The sequence below is a fragment of the Nanorana parkeri genome, unplaced genomic scaffold (assembly GCF_000935625.1).
Source record: "Nanorana parkeri isolate BGI_ZX_2015 unplaced genomic scaffold, ASM93562v1 scaffold1366, whole genome shotgun sequence".
NCBI classification, from domain to species: domain Eukaryota; kingdom Metazoa; phylum Chordata; class Amphibia; order Anura; family Dicroglossidae; genus Nanorana; species Nanorana parkeri.
This window is the reverse complement of record NW_017307634.1, coordinates 92,097-103,107: the sequence shown is the minus strand read 5'-3', so window position 1 is coordinate 103,107 and position 11,011 is coordinate 92,097. Positions and strand designations below refer to the sequence as shown.

General features: G+C 40.8%; 1 protein-coding gene across 3 annotated transcripts in view; it reads left to right on the top strand.

Moving 5' to 3' along the window:
* PRKCD (protein kinase C delta) overlaps positions 1–11,011 on the top strand; it is a 156,825-nt gene that overhangs the window by 79,156 nt on the left and 66,658 nt on the right. For all 3 annotated transcript variants that reach the window (XM_018569615.1, XM_018569616.1, XM_018569617.1), the window contains exon 7: positions 2,952–3,081. In XM_018569615.1, the coding sequence (XP_018425117.1) occupies positions 2,952–3,081 (130 nt within the window). The remainder of the gene's footprint in view (positions 1–2,951; positions 3,082–11,011) is intronic.

Here is an 11,011-nt window from a genome sequence, read left to right as displayed (position 1 = left end):
CAAGTCTGTTTTAAGTAGTCAGTCGACAAATATTCCTAGGACTCCTGGAGGCTACATCAGTAAGATGCCATGTGGGGGATCAACATAACTGTATTTTTCTTACTGCATCATATACAAAAATACAGACCATATGAGCTTTGAGCAAGTGTTCTGTATAATGGTCCTAAAGAAGCAGATGAAATCCATGAAATACATCAACCTTCTAAGGTAATAATACATTTTAATATGCTGGCTACTGTAATGTCATATATTGTTTATACGTTTTAATGTTAATATTTTGTTATACAATTTGTTAATTTTAATGCAAATATTTTTGTGCAGTAGATCTGCACTTACATTTAAAGCCCCCTGTTTCTTCTTGATAGTTATAACATTTATGGGGATGATAGCACCTTAAGACTGTAAAGAATCTCGGACGAGAAGATATCTAGAATTATTTGTGCTCTTTCCTTGGGCCAAATGGATAAATGGGTTTATTCTGGAAACAAGAAAAATAAAGATAGTACACTGTGTGCGAATTACAGACCAATTTCTTTAGTTAATATAGATGTAGAGATCTATGCTAAGATCATAGCCGAGCGGCTTAAACGATATATCCCTCAGTTGATACATCTGGATCAGGTAGGGTTTGTACCGCACCATGAGGCGAGAGACAAGACAGTGAAAGATCCTTACATTAATAGATTACCGCACAGAAGACTCGCCTACCATTTTGTTTGCTAGCGGTAGATGGTTTGGTATATGCTGAAAAGGCATTTGACCTTTTGGGGTAGAATTCTTTAGCAGCAAATCCTGAACAGATAGGTATTCCTGCCCCACTTTTGACCAAAATGTTGGCTTTTTTAGCAAGCCCCAACTGCTAGAGTTAAAATCAATGGGATCTATTTTATCTGAATCCATTATTATTAATAATGGTACGCATCAGGGGTGTCCACTGTCACTACACCTGTATATTTTGGCCATGGAACACCTGGTAGTGGCCCTTTATAGTAACACCATTATTAGGGAATCTGTTTGAGGGACAGGGAAATTACGGTAAGCTGAGCCTGTATGCGAATGATCTGCTATGATAATAACTGATCCTAAAGTTACTTTCCCAGCTTTGATGTCAGCTTTTACTCAGTTTGCAAAGGTCAGTAATTTTAAAGTTAGCATAAATAAATCTGACGCTCCTAATGTGCCATTATTGGACACAAAGGTTAGAGAGCTCCAACAGGCTTTCCCATTTGTATAGAAATCTAGGGTAATAAAATGCTTGATGGTATTTTTGTCACCAAGTAGTGAATTATTATAAGATCTTAACTATAAACCGTTATTGACAAATATATATCAGAAATTGGATAAATTTAAGCATATCTGGTTCGGTAGGGTGGCGTATAAAAAGGACATTCTTCTGCATCTATTATATATTTTTCAGACCGCATCTATAGAGATACAAAATACATTTTTCTGCTCGCTGCATTCTTCGCTCTATCGATATATATGGGCAGGTATCGCACCATGGTTAAGGTACACTATACTAAGAAAGCATAAGCAAGAGAGTGGGCTGGGATTGCCTCATGTAGAACTGTACTATAAGTCGGTTCTTGCCCACTTAATGGATACGATCTTTAATAAGTCTCATAAGCTTTGGGCTCAAATAGAGGTACTCCTATCTCCAGTATCTCCAATATCATTACCATGGGTTGCCCCTGTTTTGCGACCTTCTAGTAGACATCTTTCAATGTGCATACCCCCCATGCTAAAGGTGTGGGATGCACTTATTAAGATTTATAAGATCTCTACATATTATAGACCTACGACACCTGTTATAGGTAACCCAGAATTTTAAGTCAGAACTTTAGGTGCAAGGGTTATAAATATGGGTTAAGACAAAACTGTCCCCTTTCTCGGAGATTCTATCTCTGTACAGGGGCAGTGGTTAAGATATTTCCAAAGATTTTTATTATAATTTGTGGAGCAGAGGGCAAGTACACAGGGAGTTGACATCAATGGAAAAGTGTCTGCAGGAGAAAGTACTCCATCATATAGTTTCAGTTCTGTATTATTTATTGCTGGCAAATATGACTCCAAGAGTGCCTTATTAGGTAGCTGAGTGAGAGAAAGAGTTGAAGTGTAAAATATCATACAGTGAGCTAACAAAATCTTACATCTTAACGCATAAGCTCTCAGTGGCAAGTAAAATTCAAGAGAGGAATTTTAGGATTCCAACTAGGTGGTATTGTTGCCCTACTAAGTTGAGCAACATTTTTTCCACAAATCTCAAGTAGCTGCTGGAGGTGTCAACAGTTCTCAGGGACAAGGATACATACAGTATAAGGTGGGAGTGCCCCCGAGTTGTGTTCTTTTTTGCAGCAGTGTTTGACATATATGAACACATAACAAAATCAAGAGTGGAATGAACAACCTAGTTAGCCTTACTTTATATCTCTATTGATGCAACGTGTGACAGTTTCATTGTCATACGTCGGATCGAACTATGAGGATGAGTGATTGTCACTCACCTCATAGTTCTCCTTTAAGTAATAAATAAGCGATGGAGGACAAAGTATTGCCTCACTGTTGGGTGCCCCACATGCATGGCCCCGTATTTTTTCTTGTGTGTGTATTTTTTTAATAAACATTCTCTTTTGCTTTAAGGTACCTTGTTGTGACAGGTAATACTTAAAATATAGGGGGGATTTGAGGAGAAGAAAACAGTTGTAAAAATTATTTTCGATTTGGATGTATACAGTATAAAATCCTCTGTAATATGTGAATATTGATCTGTGTGGTTTTTGTGGGTTTTCTTTTTTGTAAAATAAAAAAATATGATCATTTAAAAAAAATTATATGGTTAAGTTCACCCCCCTTTTTTCTTGGTTTAAAATGATCCTTTAATGTTGTTTAACAGATCACTGTGTTTGCTATGTATTTACTGTTTGATATTTACTAGTGCTTTTCCTTTACAGTTTCAGAAGGAGCGGTTTAACATTGACATGCCCCACCGATTCAAGGTTTACAATTACAAAAGCCCAACTTTCTGTGATCACTGTGGCAGTCTGCTTTGGGGCTTGGTGAAGCAAGGGTTAAAATGTGATGGTGAGTGTAAACAAACTTCTGTTATTTTTTTATGGAGATGTGACCATTGTCTGATTTATAAATGTCTAATTTCATACCATATACATTGCAGTTACTGTTTTTATATGACTAGAGTTAAATACTCTGGGGGAAACTTATCAAAACTGGAGCAGGCAGAATCTGCCTGCTCCAGCCCATAGCCACCAGTCCTCTTCTGTTTGTTCAGTTAAGCTTTAAAAATGAAAGATAGAAGGTGATTGGTTGCCATGAACAACTGCTCCAGATTCTGTCTGCTCCAATTTTGATTAATTCCCCTCAAATTGGAAAAAAACACAGGTCAGTTGAGCTCAACCAATAGAAAATGAATAAAAATAAATAAATTGAAAACCTGCATATACAGGACCCTAAAGCCTCAGGTGATCCAGAGGAAGGCAAAAAAAGTTTGGTCCAGTTTGCCCAAGCTGAAAAAATATCCTTCTGATCCTCTAAGGCAATCAGATATTGACAGGATCAACAATCTATGGTGCGTTGTAGAATTATCCAGATCACAGTCTTGTGCGGTGATAGTATAATCCATATTTGTGTTCAGAGTCTAATACCTGAGAAACTGAACACACCGCATATAAAATACTGCCCTGTGGTGTGCCATGGTCCGGATGGACAGTATACCAATAAGGGGGCATACTCTGTAGGTGAAAAATAATTAAAAAGTGGAAGGGAGGGAGGGTATGCAGGAACGAAAACAACTGCAGGTAAGTTAGTGTCCAGAGGGGGGAAAGATATACTGTTGGACAGCGACTCCTCCCACAAATACAGGCTAATATATTAGCCTTCAAATTTGTGTTCGGAGTCTAATATCTGAGAAACTCAATCCACCGCATTTAAAGTACTGACCTGTGGTGTGCCATGGTCCAGATGAACAGTATGCCAATTAGGGGGCAAAAAAACCATAAAGAATAATACTTTATACACAACATCAACAATACATGTAACAACATTATTCTGCTAATTTTGAAAAGGCAGAAGCTATTTCGTCATGCGGGTTCGGAATGTATATGCTGTAACATGAGAAGTTCCACCTACCCAGTCATTTAAAGTGACATTAAAGGAAAAATGTTTTCCCTCCCCCCAATGTAAATGTCAGCACTTACCTTAAATGATGTCTCTTTTTCCGATCTTCCTCTTCTTTCCCCATGTTTTCATCTGTCCCTCCAGCGGTGTGACGTCACTCCGATCCAGCGCTGACTGCAGGCGGGTGCACGCGTCCATAGACTTACCTTGCGTCTCTGCTCGTCTCCCGGCCGAGAATCGGAACTGCGCATGCGCCCGCCCCAAGATCCTTTGTGGCCGTACGAGCAGTTCCTGATTCTCTGCGCGGGAACGAGCGGCGATAACGAGGTAAGTTTTAAATGATTTTAAGCGGGTTTTTTTTGGTTTTTTTTACACTTCTTGCCTATATCTACTGCATGCTAGCAGTACATATAAGCAAAAAAAAACCGGAGGGTTTAGAACCCCTTTAATGACATGTGCTGGCACTCCGTGTCGAGATGCGGCTGATGCAGCTCCTATATGAAAGGAGTGGCCTGTGTATTGTTTGTTGGTTGATACTTAATTGTCTGATAAGCAGTTGGACATGATCAACAAACTGGCTGGATGAAATAGGAACTAAGGGAAATGGCAAAAGCGGACTGTCCAATGCCAAATTAGATAGTTTAGATATAAGACTATCCAACACAGATACCGGGCACCAGGGATTGCCCGAAGAGAATAATGTAATTTCAGTTGGAATACTTACCTAGTTGGTTTTACTAAGTTCTAGTAACAGCACATAATGATTAGTGTAATGCACTAAATGTTTTTTCAGTAACGTAAATGAACGGGTGTTAGAACGGGTGAAATCTTCGGGCCTCAGAAACCCATAGATTGCTATGTATATAGCAGCTTTCAAAACTAAACTCTGCAAGACATCAAAGCGGGCTCTATCTAACATGTTAGACATGTTACGAAACATATGACTGGTGATGGGTAATGGGTGATGGGTAACCCATTACATCCAGAAATCACAGAGCACATCTCCACGATGTGCTCTGTGATTTCTGGATACCTTTGAGAATGGCTTTGATAGGATGGGCTGACAATAATGAAGGTCTGTCCATTTTTATTTTTTTTTTTTATTTATTTCTCTTTATTTCCATTGAATATTTCCATGTTAATGCATATCTTAATTACATTTTTCATTACATTGTTCCACATTTCTCGTACAATACAATTACAATACTCTTATAAAACATAGAACAGAAAACTATAAAAATGACCACCTAATTTGCATCTCCATTTCTTTTTTTAACGCCTGCAATATTATAATCTTCTCTTTCTACACACAATCTCTCCTCCACCCCATCCATTCACCCTCATCTCCCACCCTTTCCCCTGCTACCCTTTCACCTACCCCTTTCCCACAAAAATAAAAAAAAAGGAGCGGGAGCCCCCCCTCGGACCTTTAAAACCAGATAATAGAAGCAATGGTAATAGAAAACTTTTCCTCTTTTCTCTTTCCTTTTATCCTTCTTTCTCATTTCCATGTATCAACTTCTCTCTCACTTATCTTGTCTATATGAGATCCTGTAGTTCTGTATACGCTGTAAGCTCTATCCAGGGTTTCCAAAACCCAACAAATTCTCCATTTTGATCTTGAAGGCTTAATGTAAGTTCCTCCATTCTCATAATATGGTTCAATTCAGATACCCATTCTCTGATTTGTGGTAACGATGTAGACTTCCAGTATCTGGGTATTAGTGCCCTAGCTGTATGTAACGAATGCCAAAAGAGAGACTTCCTAACCTTTTTTATTGGGCCCGGGATTATCGATAGTAAGGGCACTTCCGGTGTTTCTAGCCATTTTTCCTCCGTTAGCCTATTACCCATCCTAAATACAGTTTCCCAGAAGGGTCTAATTAAATCACATGCCCACCATCTATGTAACATATTCCCTTCCTTATTTCCACATCTCCAGCATTCTATAGGGATCTGTTGATTCCATCTATGTAACACTGCCGGGCATCTGTACCACCTAGTTGTAATTTTGAAATTCCACTCTTGTATTTGGCTTGAGTTAATCGTTTTAAAGGTTAGATCAAAAGCTCTATCCCATTCACCAGATGAAATCATATGCCCCAGTTCCCGTTCCCTTAATAACGATAGTTAGGGTATGCATGTCTCAACAGTGTTTGATATAGGTAGGTGATTTTCACTGTGCTTTCTTTCTTTTTTATCCACCCCTCTTCAAATGGTGTAAATTTACGTGTTAGGCTACCTCTCTTATTCAGTAACAAAAATAAATGTTTCAACTGAAAGTATGGTAGCCACTTCCCTCCATAGTGGGACCCCATATCCCCAATTAAGGTTATGATAGATAATTCCTCCTCTGTAAGAGCTTGCATTATTGGAGATGGTTTTGATTCATGCCATTTCAAGAACCGGCTTTAATTTAATCCTTGTGGGAACTCTGGATTGCCTAACATAGGTGTTAATGGCCCCGCATAGGGTGAGACCTTAACTAAAGGTAGCATAGTCTGTGTGGTTGGACGCTTATTCGATGAATCCATGAAATGGATAAAAGTGAGAGCGGAGTTGCGGCCTGTACAATTGATACCCATATCTTCAATTCAGTATGGTATCTCCAGTCCATAAGACATCTTAGGGCTGCCGCCATATGGTATATTTCAAACTGTGGTAGCCCTCCTCCTCCCCTATGTCTACCGTTACCAAAATCTCATACCGTAATCTAGGGGGCAATCGCGGCCATATGTATTTAGTAATGATCGACTTCAATTTACGAAAATATGACCTTTATCGGCAATTATTTGAAATAGATATAAAAATCGAGGAAGATTATCCATTTTTATCAGGGCAATCCTTCCCATCAAATAATGTTTTTTAGAGGTCCAGTATTCATTCATTTTTGTTGCATATTTGTTAATAAAGTGATGTTGTTCTTGTATCGCAATGTTCACCCCCAGATATTTAATAGCCTTATCCGCCCATTTAAACGGGAATTTATCCTGCAAAAATATCTTATGTTTTAAGTGTAACGTACATTCAGAAATTCTGATTTTGAGACATTTATCCGAAAATTACTTAATTTCCCGAATAACTCCATTTCTTTCAAAAGGACCGGGAAGGAGATTTTAGGATTTGTGATGTATAAAAGCAAATCATCAGCAAAAAGGCTGAATTTATGCGTTCTATCTCCCACCCTTACGCCCCTTCCCCCCTCTATATGCCTATTCATGCTTATGGTATTTGCCAGATGTTCCATTGCCAGGATAAACAGGAGGGGTGATAGGGCTCACCCCTGTCGGGTCCCATTTGTAATATGTACCCGTGTCGATAAATGTCCATTCACTCGTATCTTGGCGGTAGGGGCTGTACATAGCGCCATGATCTGTCCTATGTAAAGGGGTGGTAACCCTATCTGCTCCAAAGATGCTTTAAGAAACCTCCAATCTAGGCGGTCAAATGCCTTTTCTGCATCTATAGTCAATAAGCACATAGGAATCTTGCACATTTTAGCCCATTGGATCAATGTCAATATCTTAATGGTATTATCTCTCCCCTCCTGCCCTGGCACAAAGCCTACTTGATCTAAATGTATTAAGAATAAGATATGTGTGTCAGGGTTCCATCCTGACTTTACTGGTTTGCGGCAGTTAATAATATCAGCAGTGGCCTGATTGTCAGTATGAAATGTGACCGTGTGGCCTGACCAAAAAGGACCCCAAACTTTGGCAGCAGCAGCAAAATCTCAAATAACAATGACGTTCTAGAAAATGCAGGAATAGATAGGACTTCGACCGGCCAAGGACTGGCGAACCAGTGGGGGTCAAAAATAGCAGCAAAACCAAAGGAAGCTGCTGCATCCATGACTACCTGCGGAGATGCAGAGGAGACTTGGGGGATAAACATGGAAATCCCATTCCAGTGCTGTAGGAATGAATCCCAAATGACTAGATCAGCACAGGCCGCCACGTCCATGTGGATGTACGAGTCAGGGTCCGAGGCTGTTGGTAGCAAGGCTAGAAGCCTTGAAATAAAAGGCCTACCTTGTGGTATAATCCACATTGCAAAATTTAACATACCTAATACGGACTGCAGCTGTCTCCTGGAGCAACCTGGCGATATGACAATTGCGTGCATCGCATCCCTGATTCTAATTAACTTATCCTGTGGGAGACTAGCTTGCATTGAAATTGTATTTAAGGTGATGCCCAGGAAGGTAATGATATGCTTGAGACCTTCCACCTTACGGGCCGCCACAGGAACATTAAGGGCTTGTTCGCACCAAATGCAGACCAGATCGGCATGAGTTTCTGCACACGCAGTGCAGTGGTTTTTGATTCTGGGACTTTTTTTTGCCTAAAATGGACTTTCAGTGCGTTCCAGGGCGTTTGAGTGCATTTTTGATGCGTTTGCATGTGTTCCAGAGCAGGGAAATAGGGCTTGCTGCAGTTTTTTTACATGGTCTGGAACTGAACGCTGCGGTGTGAACTAGAGCCCAAAATACCATTGGAATACATTGGATGCAGTTTTGATCCGTTCTGTAACTGCTCTGCTCCTGGAACGCGCTTAGTGTGAACTAGCCCTGCGGGCCTTAAATGTATCCAATACACTGTTTAAGTCGTGAGGAACTCTGGTAGGGGATTCTATAAGGAGGAAATCATCCAAATAGTGAATAACATTCTGGCAATGGGCATGATGCTCTAAAACCCAGTGTAGGGCCTGAGCAAAATAATCAAATAACCACGGGCTACTCTTGGAGCCAAAAGTCAATTTTGTGGCGAAATAATACTTATCCCTCCACTTTATGCCATGCCATTGCCACAAAGTTAGTTTGATGTGTAAAAGTTTAAATGCATCTGAAATATCCGCTTTCAACATCCATTAATTCTTACCTGATTTGATAATATGCATAGACTGTTTGTGGCTTAGTCTGGGGTTTTGTTTTCAAGATGACAGATCATCCCCACAAGTCTACAATTTATTTTCCGCTATGTCATGCACTCCTCTGAGTAATGATGCTAAATTCACGTCTTTTCCATATGGTATGTTTTTCTTAAGGCTGGCTGGTTCAAAATGTGCAGGCATAATGGTCGGGGGAGAGGTGATAGTACCTGCCAAACTCGTAAGAGGGGTGTTGAATGACCATGGCAAGGCTTGTGAGGTGCTGGGTATGTTCTGGACAACTGGTACAGGAATGGTTGTTGACTGGCTTTCCAGGGCTTCCGTTCTATGCTGTAAATCATGCACAGAAGCAGAAATAATATTCAGAGTCTTATGAATCTGTGTAAGTGATGTAGCCAGACTCAGCAGCGAGACTTGCTCGGTGCTAGTAGTAGCTGTAACTGGGAGAAATAACAGCTTAAACAATTTGGCTTTCCTAGCTCTAGCTGGAGTTGCCGGCAGAGATGCAAAGTCTTCAATGTCTTGACACGTGTGACATGTTACTCCGATGTACTGGAAATATATGTGAAAATTGGTAAACACATTCTCAGGTGCTTGTTTAGAAGCAAAGATATTAGAAAGAAAAGAAAGAAGATTGTAGGTTTGAAAATAAGTAATCTGTGATTAATTGCTACTTTTTGTTTTTTTTATAGAGACAGGTGTACGTGCTTGGACAATCTATGGACGAGATGACCCATTATGGGCCAAATATGCTAATTAGAAACGTATCTCAGTACCCGGTACCGGGTGTTCGCATTGGACGGGTCTTTTCTGCCCGTGCGTGCCCGCTAGGGGGCGCGCGCGAGCAGAAAAAAATTGCCGTCTGGAGACGGCAACCCGCAGATGCAGCAGTGCCGTCCGTCCGTTTTTTTACTACGGGCGGACGGCAAGAGGTTAAGATTAGAAAACGTGTCTAATCTTCAAACCAGGGTCGAGATTTACCTGTGGCGAATCAGATTGTTTAAGACAATACTCTGACCCCTACCCCTATGTACGTATGTAACAGATCCCGTATACTTACCCCTCCGGCGTCTCGGACATCAAGGGTGGCTCTGCCCCCGGTCCACCGACTTTACGCCGCTCTGCCCTCCGCTTCGGCTTAAGCCGCAACCTCTCACTTGTCCGGCGTTCTTGCAATGAATGCGGACGCCGGACAAGCTCTGAGCACCTCCTTTCTCCATCCTGAACTAAGGCTACTCCCTAGCTCCCTGATCTGAGCCCTCTTCCACTCATGCCTCTGAAGAGCTGCTGAGACTCATAGTGCACCGCAATCCTAGAGGCATTACACAGAACTTCTCATCCCCAGCCTCTACAGCCACTATTCAGCCTCACTGCATGGATGGAATCCTAAAGCAGCAGTACAGCTAAACAGCTAGTATTGTCACCACAACTGTTACTGTTTCATCCAACCTAATGACTTTAGCCACTTCAAGACCAGGTGTTTAGATCCCCCTTCCTGGCCAGGCCATTTTTCAGTATTAAGCGCTGCGGTACTTTGACTGAAATTTATTCCGCCATGCAACGCAATACTGAAATGAATTGTAGAGCATTTTTTGGGACAGATAGACCTTCCTATTGGTGGTATTTTTTACTATATTAAGGAAAAATTATTGACATTTTTTTCCCATTATATTAGGAAACAATGATTACCCCAATTTTTTGGTAAAATATAAAAGACGGGGTCACGTCGGGTAAATAGACGCCAAACATGTCAAGCTTTAAAATTGCGTGCACCCGATAAATCGCAAAAAACTACCATACCCAAAATTGACCATATGCGACGCTTTAAAAGCTTTTACCGCTCATCAGTTTAGTGTTATCGGCGATTGATAGCCCTAGAATTATTGCTCTCATTCCGACGATATGTAACATGTGCGGTGTAATGGGCGCAATCGTTGTTTTCGCACGTATGCGCACCCGACGCCTGTTTGCATGCGTGTATGTATGGGGG